The sequence below is a fragment of the Bombus fervidus genome, chromosome 3 (assembly GCF_041682495.2).
Source record: "Bombus fervidus isolate BK054 chromosome 3, iyBomFerv1, whole genome shotgun sequence".
NCBI lineage: Eukaryota > Metazoa > Arthropoda > Insecta > Hymenoptera > Apidae > Bombus > Bombus fervidus.
In genome coordinates this window covers 5,627,840-5,650,928 of record NC_091519.1, presented here as the reverse complement: position 1 = coordinate 5,650,928, position 23,089 = coordinate 5,627,840, and the positions used below count along the sequence as shown (strand labels likewise).

The following is a 23,089-nucleotide window of genomic DNA, read 5'->3' as shown; positions in this document are numbered from 1 at the left end:
ACTTTACATTGTCAAGAGGAGGTTCCAACGAATGGCTTATCTTTGCCAAATATTAACACTGTCAACAGTCTCTACTTTGTTTTCGCGATAAAATCGTTCTAAAAAATCGTAATGCAATTGCTTTTCAAAGAGCTTTAATTGTATTGCATTATTCAAAATGAAATTATGATTATTGAAGTCGTAGTTAGTTTAAGGTAATACCTGGAGAACGATTTCTTTTGAGATCATAGTCTGAAGTAATTTTTTAATAACTAAATGAACTTATAAATAAAATTCATGTACAAAGTATTACAAAATGGATATTTTATATTTTTTAAATAGTCATTACAACGAAAAAGATTAAAGTATTACATGTAATATACATAAAAATATATGATTAAATAGAGAGGGAATTATAAAAGTATTATTTATGATCTTACATACTAAAGTAACTGTTTAATAAGATATATTTTATTTTATTTCAATTTTTAAAAATAAAAAATAAATACTATTATCATTTCTAAATATAATTTCACATATATTTTACTTTGAAACTAAGTAAATTATATTAATCAAATAATTTATTTAGAGATGTCTTATCGCAATATATTTTATTATATCTTTCCCTACAAGAATTATTTAAATTGAACAATTTTATTAGACATATTTCGAGTGCATGTAAGGCACGTAAATTGTGAGATTATTAACATTTAGTAAGAATAGAGTTACTAATTTTTTCAAATACAAAGATGTTTAATAAAAAAATGTCAATTTTGTTACAGGACGCGACCGATAAATATTTATTTTACATACCACACAAGAATATTGTATTTTCTGTGTTAGATGAAAGTTACTATAAAAATATAATATGCAAAATTACTATAATACATATATATGTTAAATAACTTTTAATCTATTTAAATATAATCTTCGCCAAGCTTAATATTTTTGTACATTATTAACATAACTGCCTCTCTGAGTATAAGTACAAACTAATGTAATTCATAAAAATTTTTTCTGGTATATAGGTTCTGTATTCAAAACATTTTATCATTGCATCAGTTGGGTCATAATATAATAATTGCTCATTCTGGATCAAATGAACACTTCTCCCTACTTAATAAATATTCGTTGCTGCGATGGTTACACTTGAATGTCAAATTACATAATTTACTTGTAGTCAATAAATCTGAAAATATTTAAAACATTCACCATCACGGTTTTTGCGTATCATCTTGTGTCTCATTTTCAACTTCATCATTACATATGTACATTGAATCTGAAGTATTTGCACCTAGAACAAAATATGTTTGTGAAAATATGTATTAACAATAAGTAATCCCTTTTTCCTTCAAAGTTGACAATATCATATTATTAACATCATCTTAATGTATTTCAAAGTTCATTTTTATCCCTAAGCTAATTTACAATAACATGTGTAACATTGTTTAGTATAATAATTTCAGAACAAAAATAGTTGCTTTAATCTATTCTAGTTTTATAAAAGCTACAGATAATACTTTGTGACTGTTACTTATTTATTATTGCAAAACAAACGAAGTAATCCATTAAATATAACTAGAGAAAATATAAGGCCAACCATAAATTCAATCGAACATCAAATATCAGAATGTTTCAAACACAGATACATCTTGAAATAAAACTTAAAGCCAAATATAAAACCGAGATATTTTCAATGTTATTTCTAGATATTTATTTTAATATTTATTTATATATTTTTATGTTAGAATCTGAAACATATTTGATATAAAATTCAATGAAAATTTGCCTTATCCTTCTTCAAATAACAATAAATTCTAATTAGTATGGAATTTGACGTAAAATTTTGATATAATAATTTAAACTCGAAATGATACGTAATAATCTAATGATTATGATTACACAAACAACAATATGTGTTAGTATGTTAGATACCAAGTGGTACTGCCAGCAGCACCTTACATGCAACCGTTTATCATGCAAAAATAACAAGACGCATTTATACATATCTGATTATGCAATATACTGTAAAATAACTTTTCTTAGCAGGCAAGCTTCATCAGTTTTTATGTAATGCACACATTATAATGTTAAATCCATACATTTCCCAATAATTGTTAAAGCATGAATATATCATAAAGCATAAATATAACATAAATAAAAGACCAATGACAGAATTAAAATAAAAATAGATAGTTAAGAGTGGAGTCCTTGTCGAAATAAAATTAAGCAAAATAATTGAAAAATGTCAGAGAATTATGACTTACAAAAATTAATATAAATGAGAAGATAAGTTCGATAATCAATTTCAATGTTCAACATTAATCAAATTTTTCTATTTAATTAATGATCTAAATCAAAATACAAATGGCCATTGAAAATGTAAGATATAATTAATTTAAACTAGATTACTATAAGATTGATTTGTAATATCTAAAAAAAAAATAATTGATTTTAATAGTTACAATATTTTTTGAATTTATTGTTATTCATCATTTAAATATAGCAAATAAAATTTATAATTTAACTTTTTCAAATAACAGATTGTAACAATTTTTGAACGTAATAAACTGATTATCGTATCAAATGAAAAGAATTTGAAATCATGAAAATAAATTATGTACCAGATTTACAGCACTCTATCAGGAAAGGCCCAATGATGCCATTTATAAATATGTTGATTCAGCTTGCCCATTATTCTTAGAATCTAGATACTTGTCTGCAAGAAAGATGTATCCATATTATATAAAATTAACTTCATATTGATTTCACGTTAGACCTGTTAAAATATTTAGTGATAGGCATTTGAGGCGTTTCACAATTTTGAGGCGATTCGAAATTTCTTAATATCCTGGAAATTCGAATCACTTCGAACATAATTAAATTCTTAAAACTCTTGAAAATCATAATAAATATTAAATCTTAAAGCTTTATAAATGTGGAATGTTTAAAGTTTCAATAAATCTTAGAAATTTTAGAACATAAAATAAGATAGAAACTTTATGAAATAAATTTCAACTTACTGATAGATACTTCAAGGATTCAATCCCTAACAAATTGTGAAAATATGTTAAAATACAAAACGTATCATGATTCCTTTAAGAATTTAAAGCATAAAATCATGTTCGAAATAACTTGAATTCTTCGCTACACGTATATATGTATTCGAAGTGATTCGAAGTATTTCGGAGTGCATCACTAAGAATATTATATTAATTTTTCTAATATAGGATTTACTATTTATTATTCACAATTTATTATAAAACAACAAAACATAAAATATAAGAACTAAAATGTTAAAAATATAAAAACATATAGGATAAATTTACGTTACCTTAAATAGTAAATCCCTTTAGTAATATTCAACACGTTTTGAATTTAGTAATGTACCTTACATGATTATTTTAGAAAAATATTTTTAAACAAAAACAAAATTATATTTATTTATTTATGGTACTATATAAATGAAGATGATAACAATGTCTTTTAACATATTAAGTGCCATGGTATTAGTAATCAAAGTAAATAAAGAAAAGAGGAAAATGTGCTTTTTTTATTGGTGATTTAACAATCACCTGTAACAGTCACCTTCTGATGAAAATAAATCCATAAGTTCGATACTTTCAAAAAACATTTATTTGAAAAAACTATCAACTTTAACAAGTTAAGCGCCTTTTATTCCTTGAAAAGAACAGTTATAGAACAAAAAGATAACTTCGTACTATTTCCCTTCATTTTCTTAAACTATACAGCAACTTAGTTTCAAAAATATTAAGTAGATAAACATCTTGGACATATTTTTATAGTAAGATGTACGACAAGTTTCATAATTATATTGCGTTTAACAATGTTGGGCGCTTAACGTGTTAAAAAAGATGAAGTTATAACATTTTCTTACTTTTTTTCTCAAAAACTGTCCATTTAACTCCAAGCGTGAGAACAATTCATGCACTGTGCAAAAATAATTACATTTTAATCATATCTAGATTATTACTTTCTTTCTATATTTACTCGTAATTTAAAGGACTGATACAATTTTTAATAACAGCTCTTAGTAGAAACAATATTTTAACTTCACGCAACGTTTTCCTCTATAGAATGTGAATCAATGGGTAATAAAAAATATGCCTTTAATCTTATTACTTGGTATTAAAAAATTATTAGCAATTAGTAATTTATTTCATGAATAATTCATAAATCTTGCAAATAATATACTACAAGCAATAGTGCATTATTTTTTGGTTGAAAATGTCCATATTATTCTTGCAAAAGATGCTCCCAAAACAAGACAATGAAAAACTTTAAAAAAAAATCATAAAACTTGTACCGACTTGTGTATATGTATGTATGTGTACATCATACGTAAAGCTGATTAGTAGCAATTTTCATACGGACATGCAAATATGGTGCTAAGACAGAATTTCGTTTTCATTTTAGATATATGAACGCTGTTTCACTTACCTGCGATCATAAGATCGACTAAAGCTTTGTCCTTTTGTATGTACAACGCTGTAAGGAAGAAAAATAAGCTGCCAATGACTGCCACAAACATTGTAAGAAACAAAGCGTACTGCAAACTGCGAAATTCAAGAAGTGCATTGTCAGCTTGGTCTGTTATGTCTTTTACTTGACCGTCTATACTCAAGTCTGAAAGAAGAACTGTTTTCAGTCCTTCTGATAACTGAAATCAATCAATAAATGTGCCAAAAATTAACAATATAGTGAGATAAACAAATATGAAATGTATAATTTAATAAAATAAAAATTTAATATATATTCTCGATTTATTTAAACTTGCACAGATATTTACCAAACCAATAAGGTAAGGACTTCCGGCATCTCCAAAGGCATGTGCAATAAGTATCTGGAAAGCTTCTGCTGTAGATCTTCTTGTTGGTATTACTACATACTATAAGATTTCAAAAGAACAATCACTGGAAAAGTGAATTTAATTTACAAAATACATAGAACGTAAAAATAAAAGGACCGTACCAATAATATATCTGCTACAATAGACCAATTTAAGTTTAACGATAATTGTCCAAAGAATATGAGTATATAACATGCGACAGAGTCTGTATTAGCAGTTATAGTCGCGAAGAACAGTAATGGTACACTAATTAAAAGTCCTATAGCACATATCAGAGGATCAGTTTGCTGCCACCGTACTCTTAATTTTTGAGCTAAAAGTGAACCCAGTGGCACTCCTATTAAACCAGCTACCATTCCTATTAATCCAAATTTGTATGCAACACTGAAATAGTTAAAGTAATTAGAAGCTATAATTTCTGCAAATAGAATAGCTTAAATAAATAAGAAACAAAATAGAAACACACTCATCTGGATCAACATTATGCCCATTAGGATGCAATGCAAATCCTAATTGTAAAAATGTTGGAGCCCACCAAGCTAATGCACCAGCAACAAATGCTACACATGTGAATCCAGCAGTAGAAAGCATAAAACTTCGACTAGAAGATAAAAAAGTAATAGCAATATAAAACACAGATTATATATTTGCTTTAATATTTACTTTTTCAATAGTGCCTTGATATCATTTGACCACGCAGTGTTTGACAAGTGAACTCCACCTTCTCTCTCTCCTCTAATAGGATCTCTTACTACTGCAAGCAATAAAATAATTGCTATTACACCTAATAATGGAGTAATGCGTAAACCCCATTGCCAAGCACCAGTGGCTCTTGCTGCCTCACCACCTATTATATATCCTAGACCACTAGAAATTAAATTATCTTTAAAATTAACATTAAGTACATTAAAATTATCTTTCTTTATTTCTTTGGTAATAAAATTTGAATTTACCTTCCAACAGGAATTGCAAAATAAAATAATGCGAGCATTTTAGAACGCACATCTTTTACAAATAAATCACTAATTATTGTTGGAGCAATTGTAGAGTAACTGGCTTCTCCTATTCCAACAAGTGCCCTGAATAAAAGAAACCATCCAAATGTCTGAAATATAATTTTATTTTATATAGTATAAGGATTGTTTTTTTAATTAAATTATTAGTTCTTTGATTTTTGTTGATAACATTCCTAACATTACCTTCATATAGGATCCAATAAATGTTGTTAAACACCAGAGAAATACGCCACTACTCATAATAACCTTCCTATTGTAACGGTCTCCCAAATACCCAAATAAGGGTGCAAACACCATATAACTTAAAATAAATGCGGTTTGAAGTAACCCAGATTTATCATTGGTGATTTTAAAATCATGTTTTATCTCTGTTAGTACTCCTGCAACGTTGAAAACAGACTTTACATAAATTTTTATTACCTTTGTACAATACAACTTTTTGAAGCATGACCATAACCTTTAAGATATTATAACGAAATACACACCAGCGACCGTAAAACGATCCATGTAGTTTATTAAATTAACGAAACACAGTACACCGACTGTAATCCAGTCGATCCTACTGATCATTCTCATTTCCGGAAACATTACTCTTTTTTTTATTCGTCTTTCTCTAGAGGTATTGTGAGCATTTTCGGCATTCACCATACGATACTCGTACGTCGACACATTTGGAGTGACTGCTTCATCAACCATGATTCGAAAAATTTGTATCGGTGCAATTATTATTTACAGTGATACAAATTTAATTGCTTATAAAAATATTTTAACCCTCTTGTATCGTAGCATAACCTTAAGCAGATTTCGTTTTACGATACAATGAAATTTCACATACTGAAATATTATTACCAACGTACGAACACATTTCTGCCACTTATCTGTGAAGCTAACAACAATGATTTATATAATGTACGTTTAAATTACGTTCTACAGTTAAATAAGATGCATGACAATATCATATCACAATTCGTGTCTGTGCCACAATATGTATGTATGTGCAAGTCTGACAACTATTAAAATCCAACATTTCATTATAATTTCTCGATAGTACTTACATACATCATATTTTATATAGAATTATATAGATATATTTATACGGAATTAAAATAAATCCTTTTCGTTCGCAATATCTTTATTTTGACATTTAATTTTATCTTAAGAATATAATTTATGCTTAATAAGGAAAAATGCAAAAATATTCTAAAGTAGTTAAACGATATTCAAATATTTTTATTGTTGTTTAATAATATTCAAATCGCTTTTACTTATATTCTTGACTTTGTTCGTAATATTTCAATATTCCTTTCATATATAAAAAACTGATATACATTCAAAGTGTTAGTGTTTACTAACCTGCAACCTGCAACTTTCATTTCTTATGCAGCGATATGCATACTTACATGTGTGAGATACACACACGTGTACGTAATTACATACATATAAAATATGTACAATGTACAGCCATATAAATATGCATACATATTTGAAACAGGTACTCTTAATTTCAAAGACTGCGATCTGAACATGCTAAAATGGAAAAAAATTAAATACGTAGCAATTTTTCCCCAAAATTACTGTTCCAGTTGCATATAACTATATGTGTACTCAATCTATATAATGATGAACATAAATACTATAGAAATATACAATTTCTAATTTCTTTTGCAGGTTTTTAATACTGTACTTTTATTGTTGATAGACGCAGTATACAGATTTTACATGAATTCGCTGATTTGAACACACTCGACTTGATGCCCGGCTAAACATTCATAAACATAAACTAAAAATTTTGTCGCAGAATATTATTTGACTATTGAACATCGTACTGTGAAGTCCGGTTAGAGCATATAATTTTGTGTGAAGTGTGTGACCTATTAATTACGTAGTATTCCCTGCTATTCTCATTGCTATCCCGTTATTCTTTACGTACTGCTATTAGGTTTGTCTAATTAATACGTGTTCATTTACTCATTTAATGAACATTATTATAAAAAAAACTGGAATAACCTTTCATGATCTTGCTTTATTTTTTTTCGATTATGCATTTGACTGTTAAAGTTACTGATAGGTTATATTATTTCTTTTTGAGATTTAAATACGATTATTGTTTCGCTTTATTACAGTTGATTTTAATTCTTTACCATATCTATTACAAATTTTTAGTTCTTTTAGCACAGATTATTGGTTAATGGCGGAAAAAATACGAATTCAAATATGGATGACAGGTTGACTAACAGATAATCTGATGCCTTTTCATGGAGATTTAGCAATGTTTCATTTATTGTAATGAATGCAGTCTTATGTCTTCTCATTGGATCATTGGTAATATTTGATATACAATTATTTATTTTATGATGCATGTTTAATACATTGCGTCAATGAACGACTCCGTTTCTTTAAGAAATGTTGCGTCTGTAAAATGTTCACAGTTCTTTCACCTGATGCAGTTAAAAAGACAGTACGAGGGTGATCATACGTCAGCAGCTTGCAACATGATTGCAACCTTTCGTTATTAGTCTTGCGTATATTCAAATATGAAGGCATAAATTAACATTTATTAGAGTGTTGTAAACATTCTACTGTGTTGTAAACACGCCTACTATAACGCGTGTGTCTCGAGAATTTTCTATCATTCTTTCTGTTCTTTCCTATTGATTGCGAACTAGTTAGTAATGCAAATTAGTAAAACACTCTTCTAGTTAAAAATTTTAGATTTTACTATTTTATACTATTCGATAAATTACTATTGCGATATAGGAAGGATATTGTATCACGGTTTATTGTTCGGCTTCATTTTATTTTCAACATCCTATAATGCCAGATAAATAAGCGATAAATAAATAGAAAGCAGCAATAAAAACTATATCTTTTCAAATCAAAAATGTAGCCTTTATTTTAAAAGATACTTTTCTAACTCTCTTCTTACTTTTAAAATACAATTGTCATATACAATTATAATGAAACACATTTAATCATTTACTTGTTACGAGCGCATTTATGACGAAGGAACATGTTTCTTTAAATGTAATTTATCGATTTGCAGTTGTTTAATCGTTTACGTAAAACATGTTTTTACGTGATACAAGCCATTTTAATCGCACATCTCATTAATGGTTACTATTCTCAATTACATTGAGATAACTTAATGATCACTAATGTCTTAGATATTTCTTAAGTAATATATATTATGTAACGAGTAGAAGGTGTAAATAATGGAAAATAATAATGCAGAAGAATTCATAATAACATATATTCTATATAACACAATACTTACATAGGTATGTCTATGTATATATTTTTTTGAATTGGTATATATTTATATATATAATATAGGTAATAATTGATCATTATTATATATATATAATATATACGTAATAATTAATAAAATATAATGTTTAATAATATTAGTCGTATATGACTATAATATATTATTATCTCGTTCTTTATCATCGTCATCGTCGTCGTCGTCGATCGACTAACTACTTTCTACCATTTATATTAATTCTTTCTATATATAATAACAATGATCTCAAAAGGCTTATACAATATTCGGCTAGCGTATGGATAGCTTGAGATTTCTTATTTGTCGTTAAATATTTATATTTTTTCTTATAGTACACATGGTAAATCCATTTTTCGAACCTTACAATGTCATTCTTTTTTTTATTTATCTGTGCTTAATCCTACTTTGCAAATACATTTTCACTGTCATCACTGCATTATGTTCGATACAATATGAATACAATTTTAAATACAGCTTTTCTTTTTGAAGCGCTCTTTTAACACACCTATGTCGGTTTTTACGATCATTTTGCTTCTGCAAAGTATTTTTATCGATGTTTTCAAGGATCGATTGTTTCCATTTCTTTACAGACACATTAAGTAGTATACAGTCCATGCAACCAACCAGTATTTACTTGATGTAATAACCGAAATCTTTCCTTTTTTTTTTTTTTTTGGTATTGGAACAATTGTATCCAAGTAATTTTTTCATCCTGAATCATAAATTAAGAAAATACGAAATCCGTAATTAAAGTATAAAATACGGTATTCCAGTGTAAAATTGATTAAACATGTTATATAATACTTTATGAATTCGAAAGAATCGAACTTCACGATACTGTGTTTAGAGGTTTGATTATACCCTGTCACAAAATTGCGTGTTCGAAATGTCAATGGAAACGAAGATAGAGGGAAGGTGAGCGAGAGACAGACACAACGATACATAATTAATTGGATTCAATTCAATTGCAAATAGCGAAATGTAATGATTAGATAATAAGTCAAAATATTTTGTAGTTTGTTGTTTAAATTCTTCATCGTTTTTCTTATTCATCTCGAGATATTAAGTCGTTAATGCGTAACATGTGTCTTCAATAAATACATTGTGAACTTGTGAAGCAACGAACTTGCATTGTTCACACAGGTCCACGAATGAACGTTCACTGAATAGAGAGGTAATGACGACGTTAACGATGAAGTTACTGGATGTATGAAATGTAACTCGCTTTCTATACTCGTGATTGCTTCGATAACCACATGGTGATTGCAAAAGTGACAAAAAAGAGGTGTTTTGCGTGTAACATTTTGCTACGCGCACAATTGTTCCGTAATTTTGGGTTAGGCCCGTTGCTAGAAGAGAAAAAGTTGTATTATCGAAACGAACGTGTTCGTGTGTTTCCAGTGTGTGTTATAATTCGTCGGTAGAGCTTATTATCGACGGAAACACATGGTGCAATCGGTTACTTTAGCCCGGGTAATAAAAACGATTCGTCGAACAATGCATGCCGTAGGTGTTCCAGCAGGCATGAAAGGCCATATCGGGCGATGCGATTTAGCGACGCCAATGCACCGCTGTTCGTCTCTCGTTCTTTGTGCTAGATTTCGTTGACACGCGTCGGAAAGAGGGCGTGTATAAAAACACAGGACACCTATTGCTATATTAGTGTATTGCAAATACAGGTTTTTGACCCCTGTGTATTGTTGGATTGGTCGACTTGTTGTGACGCTGATAATTCGCTATCGTAACAAATATCTATGTGCGATATTTTCACCGTCCGAACGATTCACGAATTATCTTCGTCTTCATTTCTTTTCTTCGTTTTATTATTCTTCAAATTGAACGACCGTGAAGAGAACATTTCTTAAAAATGGCTTTGCGTTTAAATATTTGTACAATAGTATCGGGTAGTGTTATTTAAAAAAAACGTCGTAAGACGAGCGTGTGTATACCTCTATATATGTATGTATGTATGTATGTATGTATGTAGGAGTATACAAGCACAGGAGTCATTTTGACAACGTACTTTCTACGTCGTTATCTACGATCCGCTCAGCTGATCACAACGAACATGTATGTACGTTGAATCGGATCGAGTTATGAGCATTCTCAGTATCGGATCGATGTTCTCTTCGATAATATTCACTATTTTGGAAACGCGTCTCGATCGTATCGAACGAACATAATTATTGCGCGAAGATGACAATTCGTTTCAGGGTATCGTTTGTACACCCAATTTTCGATACCCGATAATCCGATCCTGATATGCTTTATTATCTAATCCCGCGTGTGCAACGTTGGAGACCAAAACAGTCTCAGCGGACACACCGCGAAGATAAAACAGTCTTTGCGTAAAAGGAGTCTTCGTATGCGTGGCGCGCGTCGATGTTACGTATCTTAATATTTATTATCTAATAAAACAAATGAAATTCGCTGCCGTCTATTATCTAATTAGTAACGCGTTGGCAATGTGCACTCGAATATGTGCCTTAGTTCCTTGGTATGAACCACGCTTTTTTGGTCTTCGACGCGCGAAGAACGCGGACAAAAATTCTCAAACATAACCTTTTAAAACATTATATATCCTGGAATAATATGTACGAATTACATAGGGTAGTACATCAGAAATTAGAATACTTTCTTCACTGTTAAAGATACGAAAAAATGTAAAAAGTAAAAATGATGTTCAATCGTTATTCGACACATGTATGTTATGAAATACAATATCTTAAATGTATGGTTGTATTACAAAAAAAATTGTTAAACCTATGTAATTTGTAAAATAATATGGTACTTTAAAAAAAAAAAATTGTTATTTATCTCAAAAAATGTCTGAATTTTGATTTACCTACATTTTTTCGTATCTGCAATGGAAAAGGAAATACTTGCATAATTAGGTGTGTCATTTCTGACAGATCACCTTGTATACATTACCAGTGCTACCAGCGACAGATATACCATTATCTCGTTATATCACTGATTAAGTGATACACGCCGAGAAAAAGCTTCATCCTATACCAATACCAATAATTAATGATTATGTTTTCTTTTCCTAAAGCAATCCATATCACACTGCAGATTCTTACTTTATAGTACGTCTAATAATATCGAAAATTTCGTTGCGTCTCTTATAATTTCTTTCTTTAGATATCTATAAATATTGCTGACGATTACTGCAACTACTTTATCGATACAGTACTACGAATCCAAGAAACTGTTTACGATTAGTAGAAAGATGGTATTCAAAATTTTTGTTAATTACTAAACACGTGTATGTGCGTGTTCGTGTATTAAGAGTGGGTATAGTGACGGGTTCGACGGAATATTAAATACAGTCGCGACAAGTAATTAAGAGCAGCATTTTCAGCAAGCACAAACGAATGAAACTTCAATGGACTGTCGATTGATCGATTAGGGGCACTGTACTCTCTGATATTGACCTGTTCAAATCGGTGTACATACTTAATTTGTGCTCGTAGAAAATTCATCGAAGCTTCGTCTCTAAACATTTTCCATTATACATATTTTATTCTCTTTCTCTTTTATTAATTTTTTCGTTTTATGTACAATGCCTAACGTACAACGAAGTAACCTGAAATTTTATTAAATTTTTATAATATTATTCGGGTAAAATATATATAATTTTGTTAATGTAAAGAATGTTAATTGCTAGTAAATTTATGGAATTAAATAAATTCTTAGAGAAAAGTTTTGTAGGATTTAATATTTCTTATTCTTTTTTTCTATCTAGTATATTAATTAATAATCTAACATCGCAGATATCGATCATGCTTAAAATACAGAAAGATCGTTGGACAGAATCACTTTAAAAATTCGATCGATCAAGGATACACGCCTTTAAATTTCGAAAAGAATTTCACAAAGTGGCTTAGAAACTTTTATTTGGCCGGGTGAATGTCCGACGCTGCGATTATGTCTCATTATGGCACGAGTAAAAGCACACAGCGACAAAATTTCCCTCTACACGTATATTCGCCTTCTTTTGTCGTTCTGATAGATTATAAATGTATATATGTATATACGCATACTTTTTGAGCAAAAAAATAAATATTATGCGGTATATAATTGAAAGACCTTAGTCAGTCGAAATAAGAATTAGTGATACTCTAGTCACTAAATTATTTACATTACTATCACAATGCAATATTAAAATTAACAATACACAGCTAAATATCTCGTCTCAATATATCATCTCTATTATTGCCGATATAGAAACGGAAGTACTTAATAGATAAAATAATCTAGAAAAAACAAAACGTCGACTAAAAATTTTTGAATTTTTCAATACTCTCTGTGTACTGAAAAAAATAAAATATATATATATATATCAATTATTAAATTTTTAAAACCTAATAATAATTATTCATTTTTTTCATTCATTCAATTATTAATAAATTATTAAAACCTAATAACACGATAATTTTCATTCGTTATTTCTCTTTCTTAATTTACTATTAAATTTATTATTTATTAAAAGAACTGTTAAAAATACGTAAAAACAAAGTTCAAACTTTTGAAAAATGATCACCAGAATATAATTTATTTAATACTATACACACATACATGTGTATTTTGCACTGTTTACGCGATCGATGCATAGATTTTTACGCGTTACAATTTACTTTAATAAACACGATAACTCTGTTTTTGCCACTTGACTATTCATGTAAACGTATCGTGCGATGGCATGTATCTACGTGTCAATGAAAAAAAATTGCAACTTAATGTTGGAAGTATGGAAAGTATGAATTAATGAGTCAATGCGACTTTTTTTTACCGGTTAGTTTATTACCGGGAGAGTCGAACATTTAAAATTTACACTTCAATGAAATTCCATCTTTCTTATTTCATCTATGACTCGTTTCACGGATGATATATGTTCGAATCGTTCAGGCGTTGTATAATGTGACATAACCACAGCAGCTTTTACGTTAACCTATGACACTATATTTTTTTTTCTCGATAAATAGTAGCTTCTGCAGCGATATACGGATGTAAATATTTAATAAGAGTCGCTGGTTGCACGCCGTGCCAGCCCTCTTTCGGATCTTATGGTCAATTGTATAATACGTCTTGGATAGCTGGATAGCCTAATCCATTGTTATACATATTGATGCACGGAGTATTGCATAATACTAACAAGTTCCTTATAACGCGTCGATAAGAATCTCGCGCATCTTTTTCTTCCCTTTCCTTTTTCCTTTCCTCTGACATTCACACGATCGTTACCGATAGTAATGCTAATTAATAGCTTGTTCTTTTTTTTTGTTAGAAATGATGATAATGACGATGACGATGGAAATAATAATAAGCAATAAAAATGAATAATTAATAATGGTAATAATATAATATAATATAATTATAATTATAATATAATATAATATATAATAATATATATAATATAATATAATATAATAATATAATATAATATAATATACTATTAATAATATGTCTTTGCTTTGTGCGATCGACCAAGTGCAAACGCTGTCTAAAAGGCGGCCAGCGGCAAAAGGGATTCCGCTTTGATTGATTCGAAATCAATTTATAAATACGCCTCGCCTTCTGCCCCGCGTCGGTCAGCGACGATTTTAATAAACAGGTACATGCAATGAATTTTCCTCGCACTTGCGAAGATGTCGCCGCTTTAATATCCAGCATGCGTGTGTGTAATGTAATATGTTTACCGTGTTTGTGTGTGTGAACGGCGCCCCCGGTCGACCGCACGATCAAAAATTGCATTTCATTAAATCGATATGAGATCGTTTTGGTATGATAATCCCGGCCATTTAATTTCTCTGCGACTTTTGTTGTTTCTTTCCCATCCGAATCTCGGCGATCGTACTGGGACACACCAGAGCCCATGGATTGATTATCCGGGGCGATCGCTGTCTCTGCTGTCATTCAATATAGGATTTTGATCGCCCCTAATTGGCTCGCTTGTCGAATCGATCGAATGTTCGGTTAATACGCGCGCGGACTATGCTCGGCTATCGCGGCCGTACAGTGTTGCCAACGGGGCGATGGGACTCTTTTTACACGGCCATTTCAGCTGTCACTGCGCGAGATCTCAACGATACATCGGTCCGCGAGAGACGAATTGCGAGCATCGTGCGAAGAAAATCCACCGATTCGATCGGAATCGATCGTCCGATCGAATCACCGTACATACGTCCATTCTGGCAACACTGTAGACGCGAGAACGACGTTTTCTTTTTCTCCTAATCATTCATATTGTCGTTGGAGGATAGTCGGCAGAAAATGATCGGGCCCAGGTTTTCGTCCCCGGCGTTTGAACGTTTTCAGGCGATCTATTAAATGCGATTACATATATTTTACAATAATAACGAATCGAGTTCACGACTCGATGCAACGAATTCGACTAAGTAATATTGACGTTTACTTCGCGAGGAGATACGTATGAAATATATTTTCAGTACCTATCGGCTGGCCACTTTGATCGAAACGGGAGAAGGGCAACCAGTACGACGGACGATGATCGCGAAGATACGCGTCTATCGTTTAAACGAGTCGTCCCGCTTTTTTCCGGAACACATTTGCTTCGATCAAAACGGCCTCACCGTTGTTTCCGTATATGAAATAAACCTGAGGTATCTTTAAGTCTGTAAAGCTTCCGTTACGAAACTTTTAAGTTCTCGTTCTCGTTCCGTTCTCATCGCGTTTAAATGTTTCTCTTTCGCGTTAAATGTCCATCTTTTTTGCTTTTTTTCTACAAACATACCTTTGTTATTCTTTGTTATTTTTTCGTTTTTTTTCTGTTTTTTATACTTTTTTTCTTCGAATTTTTATTTTAAGATAAAAGTACCAGAGAATATTTGGCATTTCAGATGGCACAATCGTTTAACCTTGTACTGTGAGTATCCACGTTAGTGCCTTTACTTGAATTCCCGCCAAAATTCTCTTTTCGCTTCTGACACTTCTCCACGCAAGAAATGATCCAGCGTCAGTTTGTTCGAACTCCTTTCTCTGTTCAAAGGCATAACGGTAAAATCAAGTTTTTCCTTTCTGGATGATGCTCGTTCGTTTAGGACAATGTTTCCGTTTCTTCTACACGGATACGAGAGAAATTAAAATTTCATCTGACTTGTGCCGAATAATACTACATACTTGGCTCGTTGTAAAAGATCTACCTATCAAAATTTCTATAAATTTCAAAAAATTGTGGGACCGCGGGGTACGTGTATTTTCTATACATTTATAAAAGATAGAAATAATGCCAAAAACAAAAAAAAAAGTAATTATTCACGTAACGTGCTAAAAATATCGGTATCGCTGCTTAAAATTTGAATAAAAACTAAGATATTAGAGTGTGCAGGCTGTGTCTTAAAAGTGTCCTAACAAAAAAAAAAAAAAAAAAATAATTAATACTTCTTTGACATTAAACATACTTAAAAATGTGTTAAATATACACAATATTCGTCTATAAAAAGAAAGTTTAAGTTAAAAGATTTTTGTCTAAGGTTTTGTGTAAAAAATTCTTAATCGCATAATATATCAATGTTGTACTATTAATAATAATGAAAAAATATTTTGTAGAAAACAGAAATTTTACAAAATTTTCAATATAACGTTCTAATTTCGTTGCCTCCGATATTTTTCCATTTCTTTTTAACGATCAATAATCAAGGGCTCCAATTTTTCAAAACACCCCTTGTGTTCTTTCTACTCGTAGCATTATTCGGCGTTCTACTGTGGTTTTCCGGAAAAGTATGCCGATTTAAATCGTACGGCCGAAAAACCATTTTGGTTTGATAATTTTGATTTAAAAGAAGGAACCTATTTGGACGGCAATTACTTTCTATCCTATGCACGCTCGCGGTTTGTTCACGCAAGCTTGCACTCAATTCGCGACTCTCATTTCCTATTTTTTCTTCATTTATTTGTTCCTTGACATTCATTCCGCAAACTAGTTCACGAGGAATCATTCTCCATTCAGAATGTTCCTACGAAATCTTCCTTTGTAAAATCGTAACGATTCAATGATCTTGATCATTTCTTTTTTTCTAGGATCAGCGGGCATAAGTTCTTGCGTTCGATCGAGCACAGTGACATCGACTAATACTTTATGCAGTTGTAATTCGTCTATGAAATTCTATTCTCAGGAAATTCACTGGGACTCGATACGAAGACCACGAGTGAAAAACAATTCGATACAGTGTCGATCAATTCTATGTGAAAATTATCTTATCGTTTAATTTTGGGATTAAAAATGTGTTTTATCGTAGTCTTTGACGACATTTTAAGTTAATATTATTCGTTTCTTATAAAAACATTGTGAATTTATCATCTGTTTGCAAAAGGCGAATTCTTCAAACTGCTTCATATTGAAAAGATCAAATTAAAAGTGAGAAAATTAACGAAAATGGGACCTGTGGTATTTTCGCCACGCGGTCCTCGTATTGTTATGTGTCCGCTACTAGTCAAACCGATCGAAGAAACAAAAGAAAATAGATTTTTTCTAAGTACGTAGATAATGTATCTAGTATTAAAAAGAGAAGAGAAAGAAATAGAAGAACTATTTCGCAAGATTTATACAATCCTCGTGGTACAATAATGACGAACTGTGTTTAAGCGACTTGTTCTCGACGAAGAGAATCCTGAACTCCACAGATCGATTGAAATTCGGTAAACACGATCGGAGATACAACGGCGTCTTTGGTTCGGAAAATACATGATTCTATGTGCCTGTATGCGTGTGTCGCGAGCAAACGTAATGTATTGCCACGATAATAATATAATTGGTCTGATTTCGTGATTCTTCTTTTTCTCCGCGGAATTTGACACGGTTTTGCACAAAAAAGAACTCCGTAATTGACACTTCTCCTCCCTTGTTTTTCTTTCTTTTTTTTTCCTTTTTTTAATGTTTATTCGCCCGACGAATCTCTTAATCTCAAGTAACGTTAACGTGTTAAAACGGGCATATATATGTATATACCTACAACGTTAATATACATATAACTATTATATATAGATATATATATTAAATATCGATACACGATTCGACAGTGATATAAACCGTAAAATTATGCGAGCAAACAAAGATAAAACACGTGTGTGAGGAGAAAAAACATCGTCGCGCGATTAAATTGTACTAGAAAAATGAGCATCGATTAACACGATGGAAGTAGTCTCCTCTCCGTAAATACGAATTAAAACAGAGAGGGAAAGAAACGAACGGACGTTAAATATATACCTACAGTCTTTAAAATACCCTTTGAATTTTTTCGTTTCGGTGTTCGTTAAAAAAAAAAAAAAAAAAAAAGGAACGAGACGCTGGTCTCGTTAACAGAAACAAGTAACAACGGTCCTAATAATATCAATAATTACGGATAAACTAATGTGAAAGAATTAGTTTAAATTAGTCGACGAGACAACAACGAAATCTATCGCTACGTTTCGAAGCAACCTCTTCCAAAGCGAACATAATATCGTTGTCAAGAGACTTGATGCGTACGAGTTCACTCATGTATCACGTCGCAAAATTTATGGAGATCAAATGATTTCTTTCTTTTTTCTCTCTACATGTGTTCCTTTTTTTCCTTTTTTTTTTTTTTACTCTTTATTCTATTATCGTCTTTTTCGATAACCGAAAAAGATGATTCGTATATAAGTTACGCGCGAGTCGTGCGAACGATCGAAAGCGAGAAGGGAGCACATTTGACGATGTTGATTTAAAGTAGAAGCGTCCCGCGATAGACAGACAAAGAAGTTGCTGAGTTAAAAATCTGCCTCACAAATTTTATATGTTTCATTTATCTTTTCCCATTGTTCTACATACACGTATATATATGTATATATATATCTATATATATACATATATATACATATATATACGCATTTATATACATATGTATATAATCAGAAAGCAAGATCTTACAAAGAGAATCTTGCTGCTAGGGTACAATCGATCGATCGATTCAACTGCGAAGCCTATCTATCTATACCGAAATTTCGTGCATGCAGCTTCATATTCTTATTATTCGTTTTTCCTTCTATCGGCGAACACGGTCTTAGGTCGTCGAGAGGAGGCTAGCAAGCAGCCTGAGCCTGACACACACGATGGTATCTTCGTGGTGTGTGTGCGTGTGTGTATTTTTTCGTATACGAAGCCCTAAACGATATTTTAATCGTTTCCCTTCATTTTTATACCTCCTTTTTTTGTTTGTTTTTTCGTATAATTTTTTATTCGTTTCATTGAATTACTTTTTAATCTGGCAGTATAATAATTGGTGTATAAAATTTTGCTTCCGCGCGTTTGCCCTCCTTTCTTTTTCTTGCGTTTTTAAACCATTACTTTATCGACACGTCGTATTATTTTCGTCGCTTTTTGTCGACCCATCGTCATCCCAATAAAATTCGTGCCTAATTTGTAGTATCGGCCCACGGTGATTCGCCTAATTAATTCGATAAAATTTCGAGAAAAAATATCACAATTGCCTGTAGGTTCGCGGCGAATCTTCGTTCTAGACATGCCCGCCTGCGTCCTTCAAGGAAGAACAATCGTTCAAATCGAATATTCGATTTGTTTTCACGGTCTTCCGTTCGTCCGGAACGCGCGTCGCGTACGTCCCCCACGCTATATTACATACGACAGAGAAATTATACTATATCGACCCCCCACGAAACGTGCCATTCGCAAACGAATATTTCATGTTTTAGCTAGAGCCACGAAACGCGAGATTTTTTACGCGAGTCGATAAATTGATACGAAGCGAACCGCGCGAATATTCGTTTAATGGGAATATACTTAAATGACTCGCAGCGAATACAAAATCCACGAATCATAAATTTGCGGATTTATCAAAATTTTAAAAGCAACAGTCTCGAGCAACGATAATGAAACGTTCATTACGCCAATAAATATATTCCTTCATACATATCCATCAAATAAATATTAAAAAGTTCAAGGCGATCGTTATCCTTTTCCGATTAAATATTTCGATGCAACTATTGCTGGTTTAAAAAAATTTCGTTCCCAATCATCTTTCTGGACAGTATGCGCGTTAATTTCGAATATTCGTTCGTTTCGTCTCGCATCAATTCCAAGACCACCTGAAATGATCTTACGCGAATATACGTTCGATAATATTTCTAAAGATCAGCGATCAATATTCGTTGACGAATACGCGTATGCGAGCGCACGCGAGGGGCCACCGTGAGGCAAACGGACGAATAATCGGCCGAACAATCGAACGGCCACGATGTGGGACACGCACGAGTGACACACGGACCCACGGGGACTCTCTTTTTCTGCGAGGATAGCGTGACAACCATCGACATCCCTCGAGAAGGCAAGCCGAGAGAGCCCAGCGAGGAAATGGAGCCTAGACGCTCTCGTCGGATGAAGGAAGACCTATTGTAATGACCTAAGAGTCGGTTCGGGAACCAGCACGTATTTTCAGAGACACGCGTACTCATCCGTACGATTCTTGAGTCGCGTGTCCCTTTTCTTTCCTTTTTTTTTTTTTCTTTCTTTACCTAACGAATCACGGAAAGATTTTTTTTTTAATTCTTGTTTTTTGGCGAACCGGAAGCGAGGTCATGTTCCGAGCCCTCTTACATTCCATCAGAGACAGGAAGAGAAAAAAGACTACATAGAGATAACAAAGAGAAAGAATGGAGAAAGAGAGACAGAGAGGGCGCGACAGTCTAAGGACGCCTCGTCCCGTACGCCAATTATTCGCTATCTACTAATCAAAACCCCTTATTACGCCTAAAAAGACCCTGACGGAGTTTGCCAAGTGCTAGACGAGAGCGATAAGATATCGTTCGACGATCGGTCAACGATCTTCTATTTCTATTTCTTTTTTCCTTTCGTTACAACGTACACTGGATTTTTTCTTCTCCGCTCTACCATCGATCGACAACGCAATATATATCTGTGTATTTTAGACCAAGTTAGACACGATTCTTTCCTTTACGATTCTATATCCTTTTTTTACCACGTAATAAACAAACGCGTGATCGGCCCTTCTAACCACCCGCTATCCGTCATAGGATTGACGTATCTTTCTTGACCCATGTTCCTCTCATAACCTCGTTTCCATAAAAGAGGGAAGCGAGGAGAACGGCGAGGAAACACGACGGGTTTAGCGAGAAGAATAAGAAGAAAAAACAGGAAGAAGTGGTGTTTCGCTGCTCGATATTAGCCGCGCTGAACATCACAGACCACACAGAGATCGTTCTTCGATCTTCGGCGTCTTCTTCTTTTTTTTTTCGAATCTATTTATATGGATCCGGTCGAACGGTTCTGGAAGATGGTGGACGATACTGCAGGATACGTCTTCGCTGTCCCGTGACTATGATACAACGCGAACCACGCGAGAGAAAAACACGCTTTCATCGCGCGTGTATCAAGCGAACGGTCGCCATCGTCGCGACGACAACAATGTCACAATTGATGACAACGACGACGACGACGACGACGACGACAACCGTTCGTAACTTGATTTGTTACAACTCGTTACTGTCTGTAACTGTTCGACTGTTGTGGAAATTTGCAATTGTTGTTTGTTGGCAGTTGGCGAGAAGTTTAACGTAGCATTGGCAAACTCTGGGGTCGACTCGGCGACGGTCTCCGCCCGCGGACATACGAACGGGGCGGCCGCTTGGCCTAGTCGCCGAAACGGCTGCAGGCCTTCTTCCATTTGCATTGTGTGCACCATTGGTCACGATGCTCCATACCGTAGACCTTGCGGCATTTCTTCGTCTCACCGCGGATCCGCCGCGGCGACGACGGCATCTTGCCGGTAGACACCGTCAACAGGCCCATGTTCTGCTGATACGCCTGGAACGGCCGGGGCGACAACTTTATGTGCTTGATCGGTGTACCCTGTTTTGTCAAAACAGAAACCAAATTTTAGAAATCGCACGGGGAAGGGCTTTTGTAATTTGGTTCTTTCTACGTTTGGACTACGGTTGGACTACGTTTATTTGGCTCGTTTGCATTTACTGATTTATCAACTAACGTAATCTTGGTCGATAATACACAGCGTGTATGAAAACGAAAGAACTTTTTTTCTTTATGGTTCCCAGGCTTTTGGGAAAAGAACCGACCGTTCATTCTGCCAAACCATGCTTCTCAAAAATTACTCCATTATAAGATCGTGAATTTATTAGCATGATCGAACTACCACAATAAACGTGTTCAAGTTCGAATCAACACGAATGTAATGCGACGTACCGGCGATTGTGAAATGGTGAACGCAGTGTTCCGTTCTCTGATGCCCATCATCACGTTTTCTGTGCTGGTAGTGGCAGAAGTGGCCTCCAAACGGAGTTGTTTCTGGTATTCCGGATCTTCGTGCGGAGGCCTGGCCATGTCTCGATGTGACATCGTTGGCGGAGAGCTCATGTGATCAACCGCCACCTCTTGATAATAAAATTCTTCCTCATGGTCAGAGATGTCGTCGTCTTCCTCGTTATCGTAACCATTCGACTTTTTCGGCCTGAAAAATATGCGTGATCGTCGTTAAACGCGCCTATATCAGCACGTGCGAAACGTATACGCAATCTGCTCGCGCGTGAACGAAAACGATCTACTCGTCCCGATGTTCACGAAGTCTGGCATGTCCAGTAGTTTTATCTTATCGCTTGGTTCAGGGTTAATGCTTGGATGGCGAAGGTTTTGAAAAATTATACTCGCGGCGATAGATACCGGGCCGTTTCAAATTTGGGTAATGTAAGTTGGGAAATAGCGCAGATGTGGTGAATATAGGATTGTTTCAAGTTAACAAATAAGATAAATGGCTTATCTAAAGATGAAAGATATCGTATCTCTTTTCTGATTGCAATTGGACGAAGATGTTAGAAGAAAAGATAAATAATCGAAAGAGTATAGATATAGATCTTGCAGATAGCCTGTGACCATATTCACGAAACGAGGATTAATCGTCGCGCACACGA

General features: G+C 33.0%; 2 protein-coding genes across 5 annotated transcripts in view; both read right to left on the bottom strand.

Annotated features, from left to right (window-relative positions):
- Positions 1-286: 286 nt before the first annotated feature.
- On the bottom strand, positions 287-6,886 carry Spin (lysolipid transporter protein spinster). 3 transcript variants are annotated; one of them, XM_072000681.1, is made up of 10 exons: positions 6,351-6,884; positions 6,049-6,245; positions 5,803-5,954; positions 5,513-5,716; positions 5,316-5,450; positions 4,972-5,233; positions 4,790-4,888; positions 4,441-4,660; positions 2,604-2,698; positions 287-1,273 (listed from the first exon to the last, which is right to left on the bottom strand). In XM_072000681.1, exons 1-9 carry the CDS (start codon positions 6,559-6,561, stop codon positions 2,646-2,648), a joined length of 1,533 nt encoding a protein of 510 aa, XP_071856782.1. In that variant the 5' UTR covers positions 6,562-6,884; the 3' UTR covers positions 287-1,273; positions 2,604-2,645. The 3 variants fall into 3 exon arrangements, with proteins under 3 accessions (XP_071856782.1, XP_071856781.1, XP_071856780.1); XM_072000679.1 differs by lacking the exons at positions 287-1,273; positions 2,604-2,698 and adding an exon at positions 3,304-3,930 and having other exon boundaries at positions 6,351-6,657; positions 6,723-6,886; XM_072000680.1 differs by lacking the exon at positions 2,604-2,698 and having other exon boundaries at positions 6,351-6,882.
- Positions 6,887-14,489: 7,603 nt separating this feature from the next.
- The window catches only part of Glut4ef (Glucose transporter 4 enhancer factor), a 94,507-nt gene continuing 85,907 nt past the window's right edge, over positions 14,490-23,089 (bottom strand). For both annotated transcript variants that reach the window (XM_072000156.1, XM_072000155.1), the window contains 2 exons: positions 22,368-22,632; positions 14,490-22,016 (listed from right to left, as the gene is read on the bottom strand). In XM_072000156.1, coding sequence (XP_071856257.1) covers positions 21,798-22,016; positions 22,368-22,632 — 484 coding nt within the window. In that variant the 3' untranslated portion in view covers positions 14,490-21,797. The remainder of the gene's footprint in view (positions 22,017-22,367; positions 22,633-23,089) is intronic.

Excerpts from the sequence above, each read along its gene's own strand:
- Spin (XM_072000679.1), bottom strand. The coding sequence starts at position 6,561 with ATGGTTGATGAAGCAGTCACTCCAAATGTGTCGACGTACGAGTATCGT. Across the intron at positions 5,451-5,512 it reads ATCAAGGCACTATTGAAAAA|TCGAAGTTTTATGCTTTCTA; the intron begins GTAAATATTAAA and ends TTTATCTTCTAG. Across the intron at positions 5,234-5,315 it reads CATAATGTTGATCCAGATGA|TGTTGCATACAAATTTGGAT; the intron begins GTGTGTTTCTAT and ends TAACTATTTCAG.